General features: G+C 36.4%; 1 protein-coding gene across 1 annotated transcript in view; it reads left to right on the top strand.

Annotated features, from left to right (window-relative positions):
• Positions 1–4,420: 4,420 nt before the first annotated feature.
• Positions 4,421–27,720, top strand: part of VRK1 (VRK serine/threonine kinase 1) — a 35,445-nt gene continuing 12,145 nt past the window's right edge. Inside the window, exons 1-11 of the mRNA XM_065685441.1 lie at positions 4,421–4,697; positions 11,007–11,168; positions 12,117–12,172; positions 16,428–16,497; positions 16,896–16,983; positions 18,362–18,470; positions 18,613–18,705; positions 19,685–19,817; positions 21,118–21,238; positions 22,237–22,292; positions 23,485–23,663. Coding sequence (XP_065541513.1) covers positions 4,487–4,697; positions 11,007–11,168; positions 12,117–12,172; positions 16,428–16,497; positions 16,896–16,983; positions 18,362–18,470; positions 18,613–18,705; positions 19,685–19,817; positions 21,118–21,238; positions 22,237–22,292; positions 23,485–23,663 — 1,278 coding nt within the window. The 5' untranslated portion in view covers positions 4,421–4,486. The remainder of the gene's footprint in view (positions 4,698–11,006; positions 11,169–12,116; positions 12,173–16,427; positions 16,498–16,895; positions 16,984–18,361; positions 18,471–18,612; positions 18,706–19,684; positions 19,818–21,117; positions 21,239–22,236; positions 22,293–23,484; positions 23,664–27,720) is intronic.

The raw sequence follows: 27,720 nt of genomic DNA, 5'->3' as shown, positions 1-27,720 counted from the left end.
AAGTGAAACTTTCAATAGATTTGACACTAGCTTTTCTTCCACAGTATTTTCATTAGTTCTTCCAATATTCCATCCCCTTTCCATTAAATTATTCGGTACTCTGTGGAGTTTGGACCTTTTCTTCCTCATTTTTCACTCCTTTATTTAACTATTTAAGTGCTTAACTTGGGGAATGAATACAGAGGATATTCGTAAAGAGCTGCAAGATTTAGAAAGACATGTTTTGGCATCTTAATTTTGAATTTAATGTGTTTTGAATAGTGCAATTAATAATGCTTTTTAAAATTCAGAATATAGAATTGGGAATCAAGAAATCCAGGTCTTATTTTGACATTTAGTACAAATTTCCTTTGTCATTTCAAGCTAAACAAGTTTCACTCAGCATCTCTGTGTCTGATTCTTCATCTGTAATAAGGGGAAAATATTTAATTGCTGAATAATGCTGGTTCTTTATTATGTTCTTTAAGAACCTGATCTTATCATGAAACAATATTATACCTTCCTTTGGTGAGGAAAACTTATCTCATGTGTAGTATTTTTAAAGAGATGTGTAATAACTGTACCGAGCAAAAAACCAGTCTCATCAAATAGACAGAATATTCAAAATAATAGTTGATTCTCTCTGGTTTCTTATTCACTGCATGCTAATGGAGTTAATAAACAAAAGTTTAAATTCCTAACTAGAACATGCAAAAATTAGTCTATCTTGTAAAGACACCTGGAAAGATTTTAAACACATGGCAAAACCAATTTTGATTCTAGCTACCTCTTAACAGCACTCAGCTGGGATTTTATGCTGGCCTTCTAAAATACACACAAGTTGTGAGGTTACTGGGCAGATCATTTTAAATACTCTTAGACTGTATATTAAAGGACAAACAAAGACAACTCCAGAGTGCCATATTGCTATTCTTAGAGAACAGTGATTACCCTTTTAAAGTTTAAAAGTATATTAGAGGGAAATCCCACAACCTTCATTTAATTTATACACATCTTTCCACTGAGGAAAATAGTGTGAAATGTGAATGAGAGGGAAAAAAAAAGTTTGCAGTAACCACATTTTCTCCCTAGTGTCAGTATACTTACACTGCAGGATAATCCATAGATATGATGCTAAGCATAAGTCTTAGTACACCACAGCAAGTACACTGCAGGTGGATGCTAATGCAAGGCTACTGAGTCAAGAACTGCATCTTGGCACATGATCATACCACTGTTCTTTCTCAAACTATTTGTGAATTGCAACCACCAGGTTTGTAACAAAGTTTTTTTTTTGGGTTTTTTTTTTTTTTTTTTGGTTTAGCACTTCAAGAAGACAGGAATTTGAAGCAAATGTCGTGAATATTTTTAGGAAAAGTAAACTCTAATCTCTACTCCCATTTGTGGTCCTCAAACCAGTGGTCCTAACCCCAGTTAGGACAGCCAAGTGTAGCACATATGTACACTTCTATCAAGCATCTGTGGTGGCCCAGTCTCCCCATTAATTTTGTAATTGTTGATTTTTATTTTTTTTTAATAGTTGCTTTTAAAAGCATTGTGTGGAGTATGTCAAAGAAAAAACATTTTGAAATGTGTAAGGACTTTTCTTATTTTGCAGAGTAGAAAAAATAGACTGCAGGAATGGAATACATGCCGGTGTTCTGAGATATTCAATTCTATAATTTTTGGAAAAGTAGAAATGTGAAGAACATTATGTAAAAATACCACTGTGTCATTTAGTAACTTTTGAAATCCAAACTTCTATATTTCTAGACTGAAGCTTGCTTACTTGCTCCTGTAAGTGGAAAAGTATGTGTGCATCTTTTGCTCAAATACTCCCTTCTGATATCTTGCAGACCTTTAGTCCACAAATCACAGACTGAAAAAACTAAGCTAAAGCAGAAATGAGCCTAACAAGTATAACACACTATCTCACTACCTGCTGACATTTGGCATTTTCTTATTTAATATTTTTACTGGAACCCTCACATTCATGCACTCCTGTATTTCAGTCTACCCAGCCTTGTGAGAAAGCACTGAACCCACTCGAGTAATTTTGGTTACATTTCTGACCTTGCATAATAATTCCTGAAGACCTTGAGTTTTTTCTTACTGTAGAATGAAATTGTGAGGCTAAATCATTTGGAACATTTCACCTTTTTATTTTTCTCTTTTTTCTTTTTCTTTTTTTTTTTTTTTTTGTGAGAGGGAGGTAGGAGGATTCAAATGTTCTTTGTGCTATTTTGAGTCTTTTGAGGAACATTCTTTATATTCTCCTAGTAATGAGGATGTAGCTTGCATGGGTCGGAACAATAACAGGCACAGCTACAGGTTGGGCAGAGAAGAGATTCAGAGCAGCCCTATGGAGACGGACTTGGGGGTGTTGGTCGATGAGAAAATGAATATGAGCCGGCAGTGTGCGCTCGCAGCCCAGAAAGCCAACCGTATCCTGGGCTGCATCAAAAGGAGCGTGACCAGCAGGTCGAAGGAGGTGATCCTCCCCTCTACTCTGCTCTCGTGAGACCTCGCTTGGAGTATTGTGTGCAGTTCTGGTGTCCTCAACATAAAAAGGACATGGAACTGTTGGAACAAGTCCAGAGGAGGGCCATGAGGATGATCAGGGGGCTTGAGCATCTCCCATATGAAGACAGGCTGAGGAAGTTGGGGCTGTTCAGCCTGGAGAAGAGAAGGCTGTGTGGAGACCTCATAGCAGCCTTCCAGTATCTGAAGGGGGGCTACAGGGATGCTGGGGAGGGACACTTCGTCAGGGACTGTAGTGACACGACAAGGGGTAACGGGTTAAAACTTAAACAGGGGAAGTTTAGATTGGATATAAGGAAGAAGTTCTTTACTGTAAGGGTGGCGAGGCACTGGAATGGGTTGCCCAAGGAAGATGTGAATGCTCCCTCCCTGGCAGTGTTCAAGGCTGGGTTGGACAGAGCCTTGAGTGACATAGTTTACTGTGAGGTGTCCCTGCCCATGGCAGGGGGGTTGAAACTAGATGATCTTAAGGTCCTTTCCAACACTATTCTATGATTCTATGAGTCTATGTCTTCTGGAACTGATGATTACACATAGCTCTCCTGAAAAATGGCTATTCTCCATTTGCTCTGGATGTTCACCAGTCTTCTGAAAATTTTCAAGATTAATCTGGGTAATCTGATGAGATGCTGGTTAGTAGAATTTATACTGTAGTTTGATCACTATACCTTCAGATATTTTTTTCAAGCCACATTCTAGATGTCATACTTTTTGACCCATTGATAAATTAGAAGTATCTAACTACATATATACTATAGTACAGTATCTACTGCTTATTTACTGCTATTAAAAAGTAGCACTTGAACTCTTCTTAAGAGCTGTATCTGTAGGACATATATGGATTTGATTCCCATTTCATTTAAGATCAGTGATCTTTTAAGGAAAGATATGAAGTCCTTTCTTTGCAGAAGAATTAAACATATTTATGTTATGTTTAAACATATACATAAACATATTTATGTTATATTAAAGTAATTCTTAAAGTGTACTTTAAAGTTGTAGTCAGCACATTCCAGGAATGTTCTTACTACGCATTATAGTAAAGGATGAGGATGAGTAACCCATCCTGTGCTTTTGGTCATCCCCTGGTACTCAGCGCTGGTTAGGCCACACCTCACACACTGTGCTCAGAGCCTTCAAAGGCATGGGTTCTTTTTCATAAAACTTTGCAATTATTATTTTTGAAAAGCACTCAAAACAATTTAAGTATTACAGAACCTACTGAAAAATGCCAGGGCTATATACAGATTTTGTCAAAGTGTAGATAAGCTTCTCTGGAGTAGGGAAAAGCTCCAGTGAACAACTGTTCCAAGACTAGTAGATAAAATCAGAAGGATTCTGACAGGTAGGTAGGTAGGAAGGTAAACTCATGAAGTATGTACTAGTATGCAATGATTCAGTGTGCAACCGCAGGCTCTGGTGCTGGGGTGGCTGGAGTGCTTGATTTTGGCCTGGGCCATCAGTTACACAAGATGGAGAACCCCTGCATCCCTCTGGAATTTGGCAGCCTGTGTCTTGCCCTGTCTCTCAAACAGGGGCTATCACCACATAGCATCAGCCAGATTAAGGCTTTGCCAAACTTATTTCGGCTTAAAACACCGAGATTTCTTGCAGCTCCCCTGTAAATTACTTCAGGTCTTGGGCCATCTCGAGCACCGGGGTAGACGGTACCGTGGGAAGTCAGGGACTACACTTCCCACCAGGCACCGCGCGTAAGGCGGGACGAGAGCGGGCGGCTGTGGCGCTGGGGCCCAATGGGCGCGGGCGATGGTGGGAGGTGAGCGCCGGGGCAGGCGGGCGGCCTCGGGGTTTTTCGCAGTGCGGGAATTTCGGACGGGGCGGAAGGAGCGGCGGTCGGGTTTTGCACGGAGGAGGTACTTGAAGCTGGCGTCTGCCTTTTGGGTGTAGGTTTTGGTTTTTAGGAGGCAAGTTTTGGGGCGCTGTTTTGCCTCGCCTTCGGCGTGCCATGCGTCTCCGGCCCTTCAGGCGGGTTCGGCAGGTTTTTCACGCTGCTCTCGCTGAGGAAGCCGTTGATACCGCCGTGGCCCGCTCGGCCTTGTTCTTCCCTCTCGTCTACTACCGGGGTACGGAAGGTACCTTCCCTGCTCTTTCTCCCTCTCAGCCCGTGGCACGAGGGGCAGCTGCCTGTGCGGCAGGGAGAGAGAGAATGGCGGCAGGTGGGTCAGAGCTCCCTCAGTTTCATCATGGGGACTGCTACACACACTCTCCCCCTCCTTCACGGGCTGATGGCTCTAAAACTGCCTTTTTTTTTTTTTTTTTTTTTTTTTTTGAAGCGCTACGGCGAGGTGAGGGAGGTGGGGTCAAGGCTAAGCTCAGAGCCGCTTTCAGGTCTGTCTCCTTCAGAAACATCCCGGTGTTGGCTGACAAACGTTATATCCCTTCATCTGGGAGGTATTCCTGAGTTTTGCCTTAAAAGTAAATTTTTTTTTTTTTTTTTCCCCTTAAATAAAACCCTACAAATCACAAACAGAAACTTCAAATTTTAGGATCAGAACAGGCCTGTTGTGCAAGATCTGGGCTAAGCTGATTTCTGTCTGTCAGTGGTTGTGGGTCTTCTCCACTTACTGTATCTCGCCATTTGCCTTCCTTGTTTAAGACTTAAGCAGCTGCAGGCAGGATGAGTGCCGGTGTTTTCTTTGTTTTTCAAATTGTGCTAAAGGCTTTTATTAATTCATACAGAATCCATTGGCATTAACAAAAATGTAAAAGCTGTTGTGAAGCTTCCTGTACCTATTACTGTGTAAAAAGACTTGTGCCTTCCTCAGTAGGAATAAGCTGTCCTCCTAATTTGTGGGGATAATCCCCAAATGAGATAGGATTCCTAATGAATTTCAGAGGTGTTGATTTTTATAGTGTGTCAAATTATCAAAAAAGCCAGACATGTCTCACTTGCATGGGTACTTGCTCTTGGCTTGGTGGTGAGGTGATTTGAGATGACAGCTGATTTGGTACTTTATGAAGCTTACTGTGTTCTTTATCGCATAATTATCTGAGTGGTGCTCAGGATTTTCAGGGGAACCTGAAATACTGCTCAGAAGAAGAAAATGCTTTCTTGAGAAAGCATTTTAAAGTTAGTAACACCATAATTCCTCTGTTCCCAATCTCTGAACAAGCTACATTCTGAATTCTTAAAAAGTCATCTCAGTGTATTTATAAAAGCATTCACTTTGTCCCGTATGGCACTATTGTGATGAAATGCTTCTCATTAACTGTGGTCCACCAGTGTACATTTATTCATTTTGTCTAAAAAGGTGTTTTCGTATTTCTTGGAAAAGAATTTTATGCCTCTTCTTTCATAAGTACCATTGTTTGTCAGATGTCTTAATCACCAGGAAGTGAGATTACAGCGGTACTCAAAAATGTAACACAGCGATGGACCAGTCGCAAAATCACAGAATATCCAATGTATGCAAAAAAGTCTTTGTTCACAACCTCCCTCACTTGGTATTGTACGAACTGATGCTTCAGATACTTTTTTTTTTTTGGTAGAACTGTTTCAAAGGAGGCACCGCAATATTTAGAAGTTTTAGTGTCGTGTTATTTTCCTCCAACTCCTTGAGCAAAAAGTTTTATTTTCTGCTTGTTTTCAGGCAGACTTAGATGTCTTGCTATGACTGATGAACAGTATTAATGACATGTAGATTTCATGTCTAGCTGAGACTAACTATTCGTGTAGAGGAGCACAGGTCACCAGCATGCCTTCTCTGTGTTGAGTACGGAAACAGGCCCTAGTTAGATAAACAACCATAAAAATGACAGTTTCCAGAGAATAAAACTTGAGGATAGGGAATAGACCAGCTTGACTTGCCACACAGCAGAAATACTTCCTTATTAATTTCAGAGTTTATTGAGATTGAATGCGAACAAAAATTGAGAAGTGGCTATTCATATGTATTCTAAGAGTTAAGTATCTCTAGAGCAGCAATCATTGCATTGGTAAAGATAACACCAGTAATAGCACTGCTGATGCAGATTTGTCTGCATATCTCAAGTACACTGTATTCACTTTCTTCCAAGATGTTTTATTAGGGAGAAGCAGAAGAAATAGCTTTTGTGGTATTTAAGAGGCTTTTGGAGAGTTTAGACAAATAGACTTGGAATATTCATACTTGTTAGTAGGAAAATCTTTGTTTTGAGCATATTATAGCCACATAAAATGCTGCTGTTTACAAGCACGCACCTTGAAAATTGTTCTTGTCAGATACCTTAGCTAAGTAGGGTCAGGTCTGTTTGATACTTGAATGGTAGTACAATACTTGACATCTATGGCACTCTGTTTCCAAGGACTTCAGCATGCTCGCAGGTACTAATGAATTAAGCTTCACAATACCTGTAGGATAGAAAATATTTCCCTTTACTCACAGGGAGAGCTAATTGAGATGCAGGAAAGTTAAAGGTGATTTATTTTTGTGTGTATCTGTTTTTGTGAATTTTTAAAGGTGATTTTAGGGAGAAGTAGATGACTCTATTGCAGTTGTTCAATGTACAGTAGGCAGCTCTACATCATGTTTGCTGGTTCATAAGTTTTCTGACAAACCATGGATGTTTGCAGTATTGCAAGTTGAAAAGCACATAGAATGATAGAATTTGCACTAAAATGTTATTTTCTTTTTTCTTTTTTTTCCCGCCTAGTTCTAGAATTTTCATGTAGGAATTTTTGCAGTCTCAAGTAATTCGGGTTTCAGTTAATAGAAGAACCTTGAATTGATTTATCCAAATAAATGTGAAAGCATGTGCAGCCATTGCTTAAATATTTCCATGGATGACAGCTTTTTTGCAAGAGAGTGAGTGCTTAGTATTGTGCTTGCTGCCCATTGAAAGCGATCAGTGTTTGGCACCTATGGCCTACTGATAGTTTGACCAACTTGTAAGTAGGCATGGTGCCATCTTAACAGATGGATATGAATATAGACAGCCAAGAAACCATGTATGTGTATCTCGTGTATTTGTTAAGGGCAGGGTTCCCAGCTGGGGACGTTCAAACTTATGTCCATTTAAAATTTTTGCTTTTATGGATAAAGGGAAGTTGTCATTAATTTATTTTTTTTTCTAAATGCCTTCAGGCATAGAGCACATTAAACAAAAAAGGAAGGGGGGGGGGAAGGGAACCCTAGCTTCTCCTTCAGTACTCTTGAGGAGCTATGTTAAGTAAACTTAATTCCCTTTTAAGTGAGGCTGCTATCAAGAGACTCACTATGAATGTCAAAGATGTGAAGCATATCCATAGTTTTATTCCGCTGGCTTGCTGGCTTTATTGAAAAAGAGGCTACAAATTTTGCTTTTACTGGGCAGCAGTCTGTCCAGCATTCAAGGACCTAAGTGCATCTGACCAAGTCTTCCTGGAATTGTTTGTAATAACTCAGAGGTCAAGGGATGCAGTCCTTCAAGCCCTCTTCATGTCTCTTATATTGCTCATAGCTTGAAGACAGTATACTTATTTTTTGTACGTATGTACAGATGACAGTGAGTGTGATCTTGTCTTAGGTTTGAGTCATTAGGCAACGCTTCTGAATTTTGTGCTTTCTTCTGAGTCTGTCTTGGGGATCCAGGCTTCTGGTCTATTTCCCCATTACTACTTCAACTGTTTTCAGTCTGTCCTTTGTTTTAATCCTTTTCCTGATCAGGGCATCCTGAGAAGCTGCTTAAAGGTCTGCTGTGATCATTTTGGCCTGCTCTTGTAAGTGATACCAACACAGGTAGCTATTCCTAACACTTGTTCTTTCTGGTGCTTTGACACCATTACGTTCTCACTGGTATGGTCTTGGTTGAGCTATCTGGAATTACATTTAGTGCTTTGAAGTCTTACGTTTCTCCTGTAGAAGATCTGGAGGAAGAACCTTCCTCTTAAGAGATTACAGCATGTATTACCTTGAAGATTAAAAATAACCCAGATGAACAAACAAACTAGCAAGAAAACCCCCTAACCAACCAACTAACCAAACAAAAAAACCCCAAAAGCTGCAGAGGTGTGGAGAGAGAAATTTCTTGAAGTTTTGGGAAGCATAAAATATAAAAATTGTATCTTGGTTATAGGGAAGAATGTTACTGTGTAGAAGTGGAAATATGGGAAAGTAATGCAGGATTAAAACATCCTGCTTTGTGATAATAAGAAAGCTTGTGCCGTGTATGTTGATGCATAGCAGTCTCTTCCTGTGGTGGTGAAGTTATTTATTTAACCACAGTAGGTATTCAGATGTGGTTCTATGACACAGAGATACTTCTTACTCTGAAAAAGTAGAACTTTTATTTGGCATGGAATCATGTAGCTTCTCTTCTGCTTTTATTCCTATATTGAATGACTGGTGTCTGCATACTGCTTGCTGCTGCAGCCTAGTACTCTCTGATCAGGTTCATTTAGATCCTCCTTGTATGGAGAGCTGTCGTGGTTTAAACCCAGCTGGTAACTCAGAACCACACAGCTGCTCACTCGCTCTCCACCCTTCTTCTCCCCTGCTCTGGGTGCAGTGGGGAGGAGAATCAAAAGAATGTAAATCCCATGGTGGAATAACTGAAATATAATATAAAACTACTACAACTACTACTAATGATAGGGAAAGTAATCTTGGCAGAGCTCAGGACAAGAGCGTAATATTTAATATAAAAATTATGTACTTGGAGACAGTTAATGCTATATGGGATTTCTGATTTTGGAGGGTGATACAAAATATACTGAAACAAATGTTAAGTTACACTTTGCAAAGCACAACAATCGCAGTACCCCGATTGGTCACAATACCAATGTGATTCCCATTACTTGTTTCTGTAATATGCTCACTGTCACGATGTTGGCATCATCAGTCATTATGAAGGAATACCCAGGTTGAAACGAGCTCAAGCGCATTGCTTTTTTTGCAATTCTGCTAGTTGTTTAGGTTTTATACTCTTAAGTTGAGCTGAACCTTGTATTCACTCTCCGGCGCTGGCCTGCCTAACTCAGGGAGACATTTACACCACCATCTGATCCACAGAACTGTGCTCCACTGCATAGTCCCCTTTGTTGAGGTTAAATGAGCTTCTCGGGCACATTACCACTGCCAATCTTCAACAAGTCAGATGTTATTCAGTCACGTTCCACCCCTAGGGGTTTAGTCAGTCATAGCTGCAGATATGAATATTAGTGGACAGAATATAATTTTCAGGAAACTTGACAGTTCTTCTTGCATTTAGTAAATAGAGAAATGGGTGTGGACTGCTCTCTTCAGATGTTCGGTGACAGATATTATTTGGGGAAGAAAATTTCCCAAAAATGCTACCAAGTCAGAAAAGAGGCTTGTAGAGGGGGGAGCAGTTTTGAAACAGCTGTCATACTTAATTGGTTTTCTATCTGGAAAATAAAAAAAAGTCTTAGAGGAACATTATAACTAAAAGAAGAGAACTGATGTTAAGTAACTGCATTTATCTTAGGGTTATTGTATTGAGTAGCTAGACTAATGTGGAAGAGATTTTGCTATCCAGAAACTTCCTGAATTGTGTATTAATATTCTTTCCTGCTTCTTCAAGCAAAATAAAATAATAATAGTAAAATACCACCAGTAAGAACGTTATCTTTTAGAAAATAACTGTGGCACTGTTTTTATGACTTGTATAAGTTAGAGGGAAAGATCAATTATTTGTAAAACAAATCAGGAAGGCTTTTCAGGTAAAGAGGTCTAGTGTACTTATTGTCATACCATGGCTGGATATTCAATAAGTTCTTTTACTGAATCAAAATATGACTCTGCTAAAATGTCAAAGCATTTCTTTGCTCGCAGTGAGGCCTGTTCTGCAGAAAGGTGCACGTTTGGGTCCAGTGGGCCGTTATGTTAGTCTGGAAATAATGCTTATCTGAGACTTGAGGTTTGGAGGTGACAGTCTCAAAATAGGTAGTTATGTACTAGTTTCATGATTATCTACTAAATGCTGCCTTGTGAACAATAAGCAGGCTTTTGTTTTTGTTGCATGTAGATATGTAAGAGGAAAAAATAGCTATTTGAATAGCTTAATGTTTTGGGTACTTTTCAGAACAAATAGGAATTCCTCATGCTCTTACTGGAGGCTTGGACTATATGACACTTCTTGAATATGCAAATTTCCCTCCAGGAAAACTAATAAGCTTTATTTCATTAGTTTACTTTTCCAAGTTCAGATCTATGATTGGTTGTGATTGATTGAGTATGATACATTCAGAGATTTTTCTAGCCTATATTACAGAGGGTCTTCTAATAGGTTTCTCTTGGGAAGAGTTTTGTTACCAAAACTTTTTGTAATGCCTCCTGGAAAAATTAGTTGGTTTTCACCTAGAATTCATGCCGATGAAACTACTTACTGTATTTCTTTTAAAGTATCTTCGTAGAAACAAATTCAATCTTAAACTACTTATGCTTTTTATTTTGCTTGCAATGGATTTCTGCGTAAACTAAGCCTGGTAGGCATGTAACCTATGCTTTCTTTTTTGTTTTTCATTCCCTTCCCACATCTTGCTCCAGTGAAAATGCCATGTAAGAAGGCGACTGCTGGAAAAAGAGCTCCTGCAAAAAGGAAACTTGCTGAATTGTTTGGTCTGGGAGAGGTTCTAACAGATACGTCAAGAAAAGAATGGAAATTAGGTGTCCCTATAGGGCAAGGAGGCTTTGGACGCATATACCTTGGTAAGTGTAGTTATATTTGATAATGCTTTGAAATGAAGAGCGAGATGTTTATCCTTACTCAAAGCACTGAAATGTTGACCCTAAGTGAGAAACACAGAGTGTCTCCAAGTGATCTTTTTCACTAGAACCTTAACTTGGTTCACAGTGGTTTTTTTTTTAAACCAACCTCTAATGTATTACTTTTTAGCAGTGAAAGGATAGTTTAGTATTTATTTCAATTTGATTTTTTTGTCTGGTTAAAAGAAGGTGTTTTTGCATAAGTGTCCTTCTATCACAAATTCTGAACTGAAACTGTCGAAGTATATTCTATGAAGGCTACTGATCAGCCAGTATTTTGGCTGATTTTGACTTTGGTGCTGCTTTTGATTTTGATTGCCTTGTCAATTTCTTGTGAAATGTTAAGAATTCCTGCTTTAATAAAGACAAAGCTTACTCTCTGTTTGCTTCCCCATCATTTGCACAAAGCTGTGCGCCTGGCTGTTCCTGTACTTTGTGCTTGCCCAGCTTGATGTCCTTCATACCTGTGTCTTCTGTCAAAAATATCAACAACTTAGTACCAACAGAAAGTCACTTTTGGATATGTGATATAGTAAAATAGGAGAGAAAATGTGTTCTCTGTCTTTATGCCCATAATTATGTATGTTCATCACAGTCCTAGAAAATGATAGAAATGCTGTTAACTAGGGGAGTTATTGAATAACAAAAAATGAACTTTATTTAATAAACTGCCTGTTCTGCGCAAACAGAATGAAGAATACAAGACCATATCCCTATCGAGCAGACTTGCCATATAGAATTATTTCTCTTACTGAAGTCTAAGGTACTGATATGTGCTCATGTCAGTACTTCATTGCTTTGTTGGGTTTTTGGCCATGCTGCATAGCAAATAAGTGTATGTTTTGTGACAGTTTCCTCTCGTACTACTAATAAATGCTTCCTTTTTAACAGCCGATGCTAATTCTTCAAAACTGGTTGGCAGTGATGCACCTTACATTGCAAAAGTGGTAAGAGAGCATTTGAATTTTTACTTCACAACTTGGAAATGTTCGTTCTAGAATAGCATGTATAATTTAAAGTCTTTTCTGAATGAAAATAATACAATTGCTTAGTGCTGTTTAAAATAAATGTGGTGATATAGAGGAAGGCTGCTGAGAATTGAGACTGCTATGGATGAGGGGGGATAATGGAACATCAGCAGAGTTGTAAAAGGTTCATGAAATGTATCAGATTCTGTTTCATTTGGTGCTTACTGTAAATAGCCCAATCATCACAAAATTAATGGAATCTGGCTAGTTTTTAGAGAATTTCTGTGATTCAGCAATGAGTCTGTATGTACTGTTGCTTGCCGCTGGGAGTTGGTAAGCTGACAGGTGGCTTGGAAGTAGAAACAGCAAAAGTTTTGATTCCTGAGGTCCCCACAGATATGAAGTCCTTTAAATGTTTTATCATAAACCACATACATATTCTAATTTTGATTGAATTAAAATGGCATTTAATTCAATTAAAATTTTACTCTAATGATTAGAGAGAAGAAAAAGTGTTGTTGATGGCCCATTGTAGAAAATTGGCAAATTCTTTTATTAGTTGAAATTTTCCTATGCTTTGAATCTTACAATAAAAAAACTTATTTAACTTGATCTGGCTATAATGTTCTCTTCCTAAGGTATAAAGTATTCTTCATTAAATTTTGCTAGATTATTTTGTATAGATCTTACTATTACATGTGATTCCCTGGCAAGGTCTTAGTAAAAAAACCTGGGAATATGTGAATACCTATAGTAGATCCAAGCCATTCATTATCTTGGTGGTGCTTCTATTCCTGAGACAAAAGCAAATACCAGACAACTGTACAAGAATTTCACAATGTTAAAAAAAAAAAAATAAAAAAAATTCTTCAGCACAGTTCAGAACTGCAGTGGTTTTTTTTTTTTTTCTGTCTTTTAGTTATTAACCTACATGGTGGTACTGAAACACTTTATTACAGTAGTTAGCCCTTATGTAAATGTTAGTACTTTTAACATGTGTTCCTGAAACAAAAAGATCAGGTTAATTTAGAATAAAATACCTTTCAGTTAGTATGTGCCTTTAATCTTTATATCTGCTGACTACAAGGAAATTCTAGAGTGTTGGTTTTGATACTGTTCAGACACCCCAGGGTAGTATTGGTGATGACCCTCTTTGTGAAATTTTGTCACTGAAAAAAACACTATTTACCATGCAAATGGTAAACTGCTGCACTTTGAACAGCAGCGTACTGCTGCTGCCTTTAGGTGTTTGTGGGAAGGAACCACATAGCCCAGGAGCCCCAGCCTGCAGACGTGGCATGGTGGCAACCTGTTTTTTTATGTCCAGCTTGTGGAGGGGTGGCTATTATGCAGGAGCTGTGGCCTGTTTTGGAGGCAGATAAGAGACGTTCCAGTATCAGTAGTGGCCTGCTTGTGAGAGACACTAGCTCTTGATTACAGGCTCCTGCTGAGTTTGCACTGATCAGGAAGCAGAGTGCCATTTAGCTTTCATGGAAGAATCCAGTTTGACTTGCTTGGAAAATCATCAGTTCTGCATTATTTTATGCTGTCTGTAATTGCTATCCTCCTCCTTCTTGGAGTTTGAAACCCTGTCCATCTGCTTCTCTTCTTCTCCACTTTGGTCTCTGAATATAAGAAGAGTCACAATAACTTTTGGGTTGCTTTCATGCTATATGCACTTTATTGCAGCAATTTCTAAATACCTCCATTACTGATCTCCTAGATGACTACTCGCTTTTAATTTGTCTTAAACAATTTTGCCTTTATGGCACTAAAAGGTGAGGTTTATAGCACTAAAAGGTGGTCCTCACTAATGACCCATAACATATTATGCCTCTACAGTCTAGTGTTACACAGCTACGCATAAGAGGCTATTTTCTGATGCCTGGGTGATTGTTAGTTGATCTATCAGCTGCAGCGAAGTGGCTAATAGCTTTGAACAATTATTAGTGTTTAACAAAATATGTGCTTCTATAGTAATGTTCTTCAAATTAAGCTATTAAAGTGGGATGGAAATTGGCTTAGTCTTTGACATATCCTCATAGTATTGATGTTTGAGCAGTACAAAATGAATCACAGATTTTATTAAAAAATAAATGCTATTTAACATGTGGACCTTTCAGATGTCATTGTTCAAGAGTGGATGCAGAGTTTAATAACACTTCATTAAATTGCTGACTGAAAAAGATCAGAATTCTTTAAATACTACTAGAAGAAATTCATTGGGTTTCCAATGTGTACTCTATGATCTCTTTCAGTATATCTTTTCTAATTAGACTTTAATTTCAGTTTTGCAAATCTTGTGTAGAATGACCCTGGGCATAAAGTTGTAGAAATTTGTTTGAAAACTTTCTGGCTATAAGATGACTAGTATGGCAAATATTGGACATCATTATATGATCCTTTTTAAGATAGTGTATGCATTTATCTGTATGTAGAATTAATTAATGGTATTGTGAAGAAACAGCTTCACAGTCAACACGAAGATCTGTTTTGTGGCTAAATCATTTATCCATCCCCTCAAGTATGAAAAGAGACCAGATTTTCAGCATTTGCAGACTAGAGAAAGAAGCACTGAGACATGATTTTTTGTGGAATAATTTATTTAAAGATAAATATTTTAAGAATTCTTAGCAGCTACAGTTTTTCGCTCCATTTTAGTTAGAAAATAGCATTGTTCAAAACTACTTAAATTGAATAAAAATATTTTTAAATTAAGTTATAGTATTAATGGATTATGCTACACAGAAATGAATAGGCCAAAGGAGAATTTGTTCAAGGTAACTGCAGTATAAGAACTGAGCTGTTTAACCTTTCTCCTTTGTATATATAATACCTGTATGGCTAACTTGTTGTCTGTAGTGGGTGAATAAACTAATTGAAAATAAATATGCATGAATCAAAGTTCATGTGCCTTGATCAATAGGTCTTGTTGTTTTGTTTGTTGTGGGTTTTTTTCTGCTGAATGTTGGTCCCACAAGGAGTGGCCAAAAACTGTTGTCTTTGCTCCACTGTTTATCAGGGCATTGATGCTGGTGAAAGTGAGGTGGAGATAGGCAGTAGCTTTGTGATCGAGCGTCCAGGCCGAGGAGTGGTGTCTAAGCTTGTATCGGTTCTCATTCTGGCCAGCCTTCCTCCTCTGTCTCTGAGGCAATGCGTCAGGAGCACACTGAAGTCCATCTGCCTCAATGCTTTTGATCTCTTTACACAGCTTCATTAATGTCAGACAGCAGTAAACCTCTATTAGCTGAGTGATACTCTCTGGCCTTTAGCAGTTTCCTGGATGTCTGCATTTAAAAGTTATAATTAAAACCCTTTAAGATTAATGTTATGTATCTTGGAACTTTTGCTATTATCATGTGATTGTATTCTTTCTGCATTCCCTTGCCAGGATTCACATACTTTTTTTTTTTTGTTAGTTTTTTAAAGTGTAGGGTATTCCAGAACAGGTATTTTCACTGAGATAGAATTAATTTGGGCATATATGAGTAATTAGACTAAAATAAATGCTTAAGCTTATCTCACAATCAATCACTTAGAATTTGCAAGAGTTTGAATTAATTAGTTGTGTGGGTTTGTGTTTTGTTTTCAAAGAAATTTCACTTTAGCTTCAATAGGTGGTTACCATAGATTTGTCTCTAGAAAATGGAACTGAAATACATTATGTTAGCTTCAAGACAAGGTAGATTCTGAAGTCAAAGTAGGTATAGTTGTAATTTAGTTTAAGATAAATTGGGAGATCCTCTCTAAATTTTATCTTGATAGCTAGTGTATAAAGGGAACAAAAGACCTTGTTTTAGGCATGAATTTAACTTTTGTCAAGATTTTTTGCATCAGATTGTTTCAGGTGTTATTTTAGGCTTGCTAATGGCTATTGCAACTGATGCAATACAGCTTTAATTTGGAAAATCTGAGATAATGTTTAATGTTCTCTGCTAAACTTTTGCTGCCAATTATTAGTAATATTTTTATATATTTCAGTTCATTTGTATTCTTTAATCCTTTGTTATGGGAAAGGATTCTTTGATACCCTTAATTTTAAGCAATTTATAATAAAGATAATTTTTAGAGTCAACCTTTTATAAAAAGAACATATTTATTGAATTTATCAGTACTGGGTAGAGTGTTTGAGGGAGAATATTTCTTTATAGGGTGAATGTTGCATTTTGTGAGCTTATAATAATTGTTAGGCACTAATACAGGAGGTTTTAACTAATTTTAAATTGTCTTAAAGGAACCCAGCCAGAATGGACCTCTTTTTACTGAGTTAAAGTTCTACATGCGAGCTGCTAAGCCAGATGAAAGTAAGCAGTCTATTAAAATGTTTTTTAATGAACTACAAGCGTTTAGGAAAATAGTGCCCACAGCAATAAGGTCAAAGTTTTAAGAGAATAATTTTAAGTAGTTTTAAAAATTATTTTTAAATTATTGAAATCTAATTCAGACATATAGTAAAATTAGGGTTTTTTTTTGGTAAGATGTTCTTTAAAGTTGTGCTGATAGCGTTGCCTAAATTGAAACTTTAGTTGTGTCCCTGTCCCTGCAATGGATATGTGATTATCTTTCCAGTACACTTTGCATACAAGTTCCCATGAAATAAGCAGCTCACACTTATGCAGGAACTGTAAGCAGTGCAAGTACTCCCTTTATATGCAGGTCTCTTGATACAGTTTCATAAACTTACCTTTATTTGTATTTTCAGTTCAGGACTGGACTAAGTCCCATAAACTGCAGTATTTAGGTGTACCAAGATACTGGGGTTCTGGCTTGCATGAAAAAAATGGAAACAGGTGAATACATCTTTTGGCATATACTTGGATTTACTTCATTCACAACTACTATCCCTTTCACCTTAATTTACTTTATATGATGTATTTTCCATCTACCTTCATGTTGTTCATTTCTGTGATGAAGTTTTGTGTTTATAATGGGATGTTTAAGGAATAGATGAATAGATACGTTTTATCTGTGTTCTGTTACTTGTATTTGTGTCTATTACATTCTTTGTGATTTAGCTTCATTTGTCTCAAGCACTGCTGTCATATACTGGTACTATGTATATATAGTTTAGAAGCTTTTAATTTTTGAATTAAAGTCAACTTCTGGTGTATAAGTCCTGTAATAATACGACTGTCTTTAAAGATTTTCTTCTAATATGGTGTACTCTTTAAATGAGTATTTTCCCGCACACATATAAAGGACTTCGTGTTCTCCCTAAATCTGTTGGGTTGTTTGTTTTTTTTTTTTCCTTAATAATAGTCTTTCTGACTTAATATGTGAGCTAAAATAATTGCTAGTCTCATGTTAAATATGTTTTAAGTCTAGGTATAGATTTTACTACTGTTCCGTGTCATGAAGGGTTTTTGTGGCTTAGTGTTGTATGTTATGTCTTTTTATATAACAGTCCTTGTTTCTTAGTGGGCTTTCTCTAAACGGCTGTATTGCAAAGGAGTTTAAGCAATTCTCTGATAGGTTATAGTAGCTCAGGCTTCCTTGTGCAGACCACTACATAGGGCAGTTGGTATGTATTCCCTTGTATGTCAGAAGTATTATTGTTTCAGTTGGTTCTCAACTTTCACCTAATGTACAAACATTACTTTTGAGAGGCGAGAGTAAATATGATATCCCCCCACCCTCAAATAAACTTTTCTTTGCAATGTTTAATGCAAAAAGTTTCTTTAATATAGCCACTTTGAGCTCTTACAGTAATAGAACCAATTTGGCTATAGTAACAAATATCAGAACACCTTTGGCAAGTGAGAGATATTTGGTTTTAATAATAGTTTTAAAAAAGGTTGCAACAGGTTTCAAGTCACCATGTTAAGTCAGTCATTTCTAAAGTAAAAAAATATATTTCTGTAAGTAATTAATGTTTGGGTTTACCTATAGTGAATTACAATACAGATATGTTCATCTGCAGGTACTTGTTACTGTATTGCATAACTAGCCAGAAAGAAAGAACAATTCTTTTGATAGATGAACTTTTGACAAGCTTATATAAAAAAGTTAGGAATTGATGTACAACATATGTTTCCTGTTTACCTGCAGTTTATCTTTTGAGAGGTATGTTTTCAATCAGTAATTTGTGCAATTGACACATAAATAAAATACTTTGCTAAGTACAGTCCAGTAACTTTGCTGGGTTTTTTTCCTCCTCCTTGAATTTAGTTACCGATTTATGATAATAGACCGATTTGGCAGAGATCTTCAGAAGATGTATGAAGAGAATGGAAAGCAATTTTCCCATAAAACTGTACTGCAGCTAGGCTTGAGAATAGTAAGTTTAAAAAATGTATTTTTATTTTTACAATCTGTCTTCCCTGTGCAAGTCTTTCAGTTAAATCACACTTTTGTGCTGAGTACAGGTCCTCTGCTGGGTGGAGCTGGGTACTGCATTTATATGGCTCTTGTTTTGTTAGCTTGATATCCTGGAATATGTCCATGAGCATGAGTATGTGCATGGAGACATCAAGGCCTCAAACCTTCTCCTGAGTTTCAAGAACCCTAATCAGGTATTTCTAATGCATTTTATTCCTCATGTTTTAAACCTTCTATTTGACAGCACATGGCAGTGCTTTGAACCTGTGAAATCTAGCAGAAGCTCATTTTTAAGAATGTATATGGTAATATTATTTCTGCTTGACATTTATATCTAGTTAATATTCCACATTTTGGTTTTTTTTTTTTTTTTTTCTTTTAATTCCTTTTGCTGGACAGTTATCAAATTGACTGTTTGGCCTAAATGATATTCTAGAGAAATTCTCAAGATTAAAAGAAAATTGACTCACAAATAAGTATTTGCAGGTGGAAGCTTAAAATTATATAGCACACTGGTAAATTATGTTTGCCTGTCTGCTTTGTTACCTCATTCCTTTGTTCAAGAAATCCATCAGATAAGTGTTCTGTTACTTGGAAAAATTGGTGTTTAACGTGTTGATTGTTCCACTTGATTTATGGGAGTCTCATTTTGCTGCATATTTAACTCTCTTTACTATTCAAACAATGCATATTGAGTTTCAGAATTATGTATGTTGTCTTGCTCATATGTTTAAGCTTATGAGATAAGTAAAATAATCTCAGTTCTCTTGACGTAACTGTGGTGTTAGTGAGAAGTAGTATTCAAATGGGACAGTTGACTTTAAAGAGAGTAGGACAGTGAGTGTATTTATAACTGAGCTTTTTTTTTTTTAATTTTTTTTTTTTTTACATTTAGTCTTACTGTCCGTAACTATTTTACTGTACTTGTCCTTTGCATCAGCACAAAATGACCTCCAGATCAGACTATGTGGAAAACAGCAAAACCTGACACGTTTTAACATCACACGTAGTAATCTCAATAAAGCACTGAGAAAGGATGGTTTAAAGTTGAAAACATCACCATTTTTAATGACTTTTTAGAAATTAAGAGAATGGTTGGGAGTTACGTTTGTTATATGCAATCTTTTTTGTATTTATAGTTTTTTAATCTTGGAGTTTTGTGGAAATTACTAGGTGTACTTGGTGGATTATGGACTTGCCTACCGATACTGTCCTGAAGGAGTTCACAAAGTATATAAAGAAGATCCCAAAAGGTGTCATGATGGAACTATTGAATATACCAGTATTGATGCACACAAGGGCGTAGGTAAGGGCCTAAAACTGTTCTCAAAGGTAGGCACTTGTGCATACTTTGTATAAATACAGAAGACTCTATTTGCTTCATTGGGTTTTGTAAACAACCAGGTTTCTGAATCTATAAAAATATCTTTTTCTTTTCTATGGATGATGCTGGCATTTTCTCGTTTTCCATTTACTGGCTTTTACTCTGGTATTAATTTACTGTATTTTTAATGTAGTTTTCTTAAATAGAGTTCCTTAATTTCTCAAGACTGTTAAGAAGTTTAGTATATTGCTTTTTATAAACAAAATAGGAATGCAATAGTGCCTACAAGATCCAGATAGAAAAACAAGCCCTGTTTTCAGGAGATAATAGTTTGTTGTCAAAGTAAACACTGTTTCTTCATATTTGGCAAAGATGCACAATAGTCTTTATTTTGTTTATAGCTTAATATTTAGATTTTTTAAAAGAAACTTTAATTATGGAATATTATTTCAGAATGATACCTGTCGTCACTGAACATCAAAACGCAAGATGTGAGAAAAGGTTGAACATGGAAAGCACAGGCCTATGTCTGATTTAAACATTGAGGATTTGTAGTGAACACCAGTTTTATTTTCTTCATTCTTAAATTTTGTTTTATTAACATAAAAATGTGTCCTTCAAAAATAATAGTCTTTGAAAATTATTATTCAGGATGAAATCTTGCACCTATGCTTAAAACTGAACATGAATAATGATGACTTGATTTGCTGATTTAGACTTCTGGTGTAGTCTGTAGTCAATATACATGTGGGTTGTTTTGTTTTGGTTTTTTTTTTTTTTTTTTTTGGTAAGGCTTAGGGATCTGATTGATTATTGTCCTCTATTCAATTTTCAAGTCACATAAAATATTTCTGCATTGTGGAATGCCTTTTTGAGGAGGTGGCATTTCAGCACTATTACTTTTTTGCAGAAGAAGGAAAGTAAAAACTGTTTTGAACAAAGTCAGTCACTTCACTAACTTGCTCTATTTTTTCCACAATCTGAGTACTTAAAGAGCTTCCCAAATCGGGATAACTGCAGCATGTCATGTCTTGAATAGAAGATAGAGATTGATAAAAGACTTGAAAATGAAGGTATCCTTCCAGATGCAGGAACAATAATTTTTTCCTTCCTTGTTTTCATGCTAAAATGAATAACTAAGTAATGGATGCAGTCGTGTTGCATTGTTAGCATTGGCTTTCTGTTGTCTTAACGTAATTACAAATTTTAACTGCTGTTAAACTGTGTATGCTTTATTAGCTGTTCTTATGGTTCTTTTTTTTCTGTGTGTGTATATATTTAGCACCGTCAAGACGTGGTGATCTGGAGATCTTGGGTTACTGTATGATTCATTGGATTAGTGGCCATTTACCATGGGAGGATAATTTGAAAGATCCAGATTTTGTCAGAGACTCAAAAATTGGGTGAGAAGCTACTTGTTTTCTTTCTCTTTTGAAACTAAAAATAAGAATAAAAATATCTTACTGTAGAAATGTTTTGTATTTGCAGTATATTCCCTTTTGGTGAGTAGGCTGTTGTTTTGTATAGCCCCAGTTTCCCTTCATCGTGTCTCATATATCCTTAGCTTATAATTATACTTTACTTGCACTCTTCTACTGTCTTCTTTTGCATGCAGGATACTTATTTGTCCACCACAGTATTGTTGCTTTAGGATACTGCTATGGTTAAGGCAAAAAGCACTCTTAGAAATATGCTGGTAACCATTAGTCCCAGTTTACAGAAAGAGAAGCTTGGGATATGAGTAGCCTTTGTAACACCACACTCTGAAGACAGTGGCAGACATGAGAGCTAAAGGTGCATCTTCAGTGTCTTTGAGCATCTTTTCACCTAAATGGTTATTAATGTGGGAATTTTAATTATTTTATTTTTTTTGTCCCTCTCCCTTGCTGTTACGTTTCTTCATCTTTCCCCATAACCCCACTCAAGTCTTTCTTGTCAGATATTTAATATGAAGAAAGCTGTCCCAGCAAAGCAGTATTTGTCTCTAACAAGTATTTGTATCTGCCTTTCTTATCTCTACTTGTAACGCTTTGGCCTCCATCAATGTTAGCACAGCTCTGCTCCCTCCACTTCCCCCTAGTTACTATTTTGGAGCATTGGTATGCGAGGTTTTAAACCAGACCAGTTCTCTTCCTTCAGTCTTCTACTTGCATCCTTTTATAAGAATCAAAAGCTGTTGAGCAAAACTTGACCATATTTCACATAGCCTGCCTGGCATTCATCAGTGTCTCAAATATACTGCAGTCCTAAAAATGGCTGTACTAAGCCATAGCAAATGTTGGTCTGTTAGTGTTTCCCGTCTTTGACACAGGCCCAAGCTAGGTGCCTGGGAAGTTGATCAGAATATGGCAAGATCCAAACTTTGAAAGAAATCCTAATTTTGAATAATTTTGTTTTTCAGCTGTAGAGATATCTCAGTTTTGATGGACAAATGCTTTCCTGGCAAAAACAAACCAAGTAAGAAGTGCTATTTTTAATTAAAATACTCTGTTTTGTACCATGTGGTAAGCATTCTATAATAATTTAGTTTAGTGTCCTTTTTCTTTAAAATAATAAAATCCATCAATTGGTTTGGGTCCCATCACCAGATTGTAGACAACTTTAGACAGTAGCTGGAAGCTCTGAAATTTGTATTAAGGTGAGGCATGTTCAATGCGTACAAGGGAAGGCCATGCTACTCTGCATTCAAATAAAACCAGATCGTTTCAGTTGCTACAGAAGGTGAGGAGTTGTCATACTGTCATCAGTATGTCACATCCTGAGAGGGTTGTCTTGGGCATTGTACTCTAATCTGTTGCTTCATTAAGTCCTCCTTGTTTACTTAAGTTTGTACCTATTTTTCTTCCTGCTTTTATCAAAGCAACAATGTGGCAGGAATTAGATTGTTGATTAAGAGAAGTTTAGACTCTTCCTCTTGGCTGTAGTTACATAAACTTCAGTCACTGTGTTGCTTCTTACTAAAGACAGTATAAAGTATTTGCAAACATGAGATGTGTAAATTTATTTTTCACAATGGAATTTGAGATTCAAAGTATGAAGTAAAGCAAACTTGAAATACAGTATAGATTGTTTCTATTTTGCATTGGCAATTTGCTGAGTAGATTTTTTTTTTTTTTTTTTTAAGCTTGACTATTAGAGATACACTTTCTTGGGATCTTAAATATTTAGTTACTTGCAGCTACCCCTGGTGATCAGATCAGACGAGTTTTTGCTGTTTTTTTTTTTTCTTGTAGTGGTCAAATGTTTCATGTTTTTTTTTTTTTTTTCTTTTAATGTTTGTTTCAGTCTTGAACTGATGAAGTTCTGAGACAACACTGAGTTTCCTTTTCAGCATTTATAAATACAGATATAAGAAATACCATGCAAAAAATCATTAATTGGTGAAGATTGGCCTGTTACATTTTTTACAACTGACTTTTCTTCATTGCAATGAACATGTAAAAAACAGTGATGCTGTCATGATTGGGTAATGAACCTTGGTATCATTTTTTTCTGAAATATGTTGTAGTAAGTCATAATTATGAGTTTTAAATAGCCATTTGAAAAAATAGCATCAGTAGTGCATGCATAATTTCTGACTCTTTTGTGGTAAAAGTGAATAATTAAAATGTTTTCAAATAGAGATTAATTCGAGGTACTATTTCTTTAGATGAAATAGCCAAATACATGGAAAAGGTGAAACTACTGAGCTATGAAGAGAAACCTGTTTATCAGCATTTCCGAGAAATACTTCTGCAAGGGCTTAAGGCCATTGGGCAAAAAGATGATGGAGTACTTGACTTTGGCTTGTCAGAGAATGGAGACTTGCAAACAAAACCCACGCAAAAGGTTATTACTTTAAAAAATTATGTCTGCTTTTAATGCATTTTTGAGCCAAATAGTTACAGTATTGGAAGTAAGTGTAATAACTGCATCAAGCAGAGAATAGGTATATATTGAAATGTTTAAGTTCAACTCTTAACACATGATTTCTCTAATTTAACTTCGCTAATTGTTATTAAAACTTAATATAGAAAGATATTTATAGGTGTACTTTCATAATATATAATACCTTGGATAGCAGGATGCATAGTTGTAATGACATTTGATCAGCTTAACATTCTGTTAATTTACTTATTTTCCTTAAATTGCTAAAATCCCCGGTGGATCAAAATGCATGTAAGGTAAAATAAGTTTAGGTTTCATTTCATATTTTTGTGACTAGTTCAAAGTTTAGTTTTAAGTATACATCTTTATGCCAAGTGGAATTCACATGTTGAATTCACTGTAATCCAATAGGTTATTTATGAGTCTGAACTATACTGGTAGTCTAGGGGTATTTTATTCCTTTTATTTAAGAAGCCTTAAACTCTAGATTTGGACTCCCATTTGAGTACCGTGTAAGAACTTTTTTAAGCCTTAAGGAAAGTGTTTTAAAATGGTTTAATAACAACACAAATGGTCAAATAATGGAACCGTAAATATTATCCTGTACACGAAAGTGTATTTATTACTTGTTTATTTACATTTGTTAATAACAGGTGGGCAGTTTGTTGGTTCCTTTAGCATGAACCAGGGAACTGAGAATTATAGGACAATAGTATGACAATTCTGCCTGTTTACTGATTTGATCAGCAGTGCGTTAAAGATAAGGAAAAAGCACAAGAGAAAAAATGTAGGATTTTAAAGTCTTCTGACAATACATGACAGCTTTTTTTTTTTTTTTTTCCCTATTAAATAGTACTTTGGCTAAAATCGTACAGCCATTGTCTCTGTACTAATATTTTTTGCTGAACTGGATTTAAAGATCTGTCCTAAAGGAGAGTTCATTAGCATAATGAACTAGATGATCTTAAGGTCCTTTCCAACCCTAACGATTCTATGATTCTGTACATTCTTCTGTGCCTCCTATGGATCAACATGGCTTGAGACCTGTATACTGGGAGAAAAAAACCCAGTCTGTTTTTAATGGTTGACTGGTTTCTTTGCTGAATAAGTTGGCCTGCTGCAGAGCCAACATCTGTGACCTTTAATGTCCTTGTAGAGCAGAGATTGCTGGTGCACATTTCCAGTGGAATAAAACTTCAAAACTCTAATTTCGATAGCCAGTATTAGTCAAGACCGTTCCCAAAAGGTGAGATAATAACTTTTGTGCAGGTTCTTGCTTACCAGCATCAATTAGGACTTAGTTTTTTTTAACATGGGATTTCTTTCTTTTCTTTAAAATAAAAACCCAAAACCATCACCAACAAAAAAACACCAGAAAACCCCCTCACCCTCTGAGGAACCATGCTAACTACTTCATGCCATGTACTGCTAGAGTGTCTGAACAGAATAAGTTTTTTTTCCTTGAAATCAGGTTGACATAACCTGCTTGATTTTGACCAGATACCAGGACAGATGACTCTTCAGTCCACAATGGATTTTCTAGGCCTTGTAACATCTGTGGTATAGTCTAGAGTAGAATAATATATGGTGTCAGTCCATCTTTCAAGTGTGTATTTTGCACTTCAAGAATGACTGGAAAGAAGGTCTTTCTTAAGCAGGGTATCTCCCTTCCCAGACTACATGTTTGGGAGCACATTATAGTAGTTTTTTTTCCCAGAGAGACGATGATTTGGGCTAGTTAAGAATGGCTAGACTCTTAGATATACAGAGGAAGAAAGGAAGAACATAGAATACTAGTTAAAATTTTATGTATTTTCAGCTGTGATAGGAAGCTCAATGTGATGGCTGTTTTAAAAATAAGCTCCAAATTCCAAACTCTGCTGGAAAATGCTTTCCGTAAAGATAATTTACCATTGATCAGTAGCATCTTGCCTCTGAAAGCCAGTATCTTCTAGCACATACTGAATTTCTTTTTGGCATGCTTAATATCCAATTTGGAAAAGAAAAATGCAGTCTGGCATCTGCCCTTGAGAAGACAGTGACCTCTTATATAGAGTATTTATGTCATTTTGGCTGTACTGATCTTTTAATCTCAACATGTCTTAAAACACCTACTTTTCAATTCCTTAGGGGCGAGCCACCCTAATACTTTCTTAAAACAGTGTTGTTTGGTGTTCTGAGGTTATGTTATTTCATAGCTAGGAGACGGTATTTCTAGGTTCTGCATAAATAAATTCTTAAAATGTAGGAGTCTCCTGCGCTTTCAGCTTGTATATAGCTAATTGAGCCATGATGTGTATTATATGTTGAACATAGGCATGGTTGTTCTGGAGTCTCAGTCAGTTTCTACTATTTGTATCTGGCGCATAGCATAGATGTCTGCTATACTGAAAGTTAACATTTTGTTTCTTGTATCATGACTCAAGTTTCCCCAGACATATAAGTAAATAAAACACAGTCCACAGTTCTGCTGGAGGCTGTGGGGTTTTTAGTTCCCTCTCCCTTCACCCCTGCCCCATATGGTACATGCATGGTTTGTGTGTGTGGGTTTTTATAATAGTTCTAGCAAAACAAGAAGCTAGCCTTACCATGTGTTGAAGCTCTTGATAAAATTATTTAGGACAAGAACCACATCTTTCCTTTAGTCCTGAAGAGTTGCTGGGAAATATTAGGAGCAAACTAAATTGCAAAAATATGGATCTTAATGATTTGTGGCCCCTTCTAATGTTCAGCTTCAGATGTGCAGGTGTTGCTTTTGTCAGGTGAATGCTGCCTGATTTCTGCTTCTGTGTAATTCACGTGCACCAAGAAACCACTGTTTATTAAATATTCTTTGGAAACAAGATAAATGTATTTTGCTTTTCTGCAGCATGTATTGGATATCTGTTTTTGATGAGCATTTAAAATGTTTTTTTAGTACAATTGGGAGGAATGCATTATCTCTGATTATAAAAGCAGTACAGTGCTGAAATAGTCCTCCTTAATTTTGGTCAGAATGAACAAAAGTGTCTGTGTTTATTCCTGCCTAATGCATCACAAATCTGCTGACATGCTAACCTTGGAGTCTTGGCTGGCAGTAATCAGGCCTGTGCACCGGCAGGAAAGATGTACCTAATGCACTCCATCAGTGCAGTTTGCATATGGAAGTTCTCACAGGGGAGCTGCCCTGTGCCAGCTGAGGGTTACCTGCCCACTGCAGTTATTGTATGTAATTATCGAACCAATCTGTTCAGCCCAGCAGGGTTTAGATGGTAATCATGAAGCAACACTTTGGAAAGGAAGGATGTAATGCACTCTCCCCTTCTCTCATGAGCTATGTGAAGTTGTAGCCACTTTTAAAGCTGTATTAGTAAGGCTCTAGTCTCACACAATTAAAAAAAAAAAAAAAAAAGAAAATAGTAAGGGTAAACTCTTCCAGCATTCATCTATGTTGGATATAGATACAGGTCAACTCATCCTCTGCAAAAAAATCATGTGGCTTTAAAAAAATAATCTTTCCATAACTACCTTAAGAATATTTTGCAATAGTGAGATTAATTGTAATAGATAATAACAGTTCTATCCATTTAGAGGTTTGAAGATAATGTACCTTGAATAGAGTTCAGCTTTCCCAAATACCTCTCTTTGGAACAGAACCCATAGCTGCTATCAGAAAAGAATAATAATGTACTGTCAGTGGGTGTTAGCTACTTTTAAGCTGTGCAAAGCCTTAAGAAGCAAGGATCCAGATAAACTTGAATTTAATGAGGTGTAATTGCTTTTTTAAAAAAGCAATTAACATCAACTTTGGGTAAAGTGTTTTTTGTGTTGATTTTTCAGACTGCTCCTTTTGTAACAGTTGTTCCATGTAAATAAAAAAATGGGTTTTGATCATAAAAACTTGTGTTTTCATACATTCAGATTTCAACTCCTAATGTGATCTGCAGATGGGGGAACTGAACTTTTAAATATTCTGTTGCTTAGTACTAGTGTTGCATTAATATAGGAATACATTTTCTCTACAGCTGGAGACATTTTA

Source organism: Lathamus discolor, chromosome 6, assembly GCF_037157495.1.
Source record: "Lathamus discolor isolate bLatDis1 chromosome 6, bLatDis1.hap1, whole genome shotgun sequence".
NCBI classification, from domain to species: Eukaryota; Metazoa; Chordata; class Aves; order Psittaciformes; family Psittacidae; genus Lathamus; species Lathamus discolor.
The sequence above is the reverse complement of the archived record's forward strand: the minus strand, read 5'-3'. Positions and strand labels throughout refer to the sequence as shown.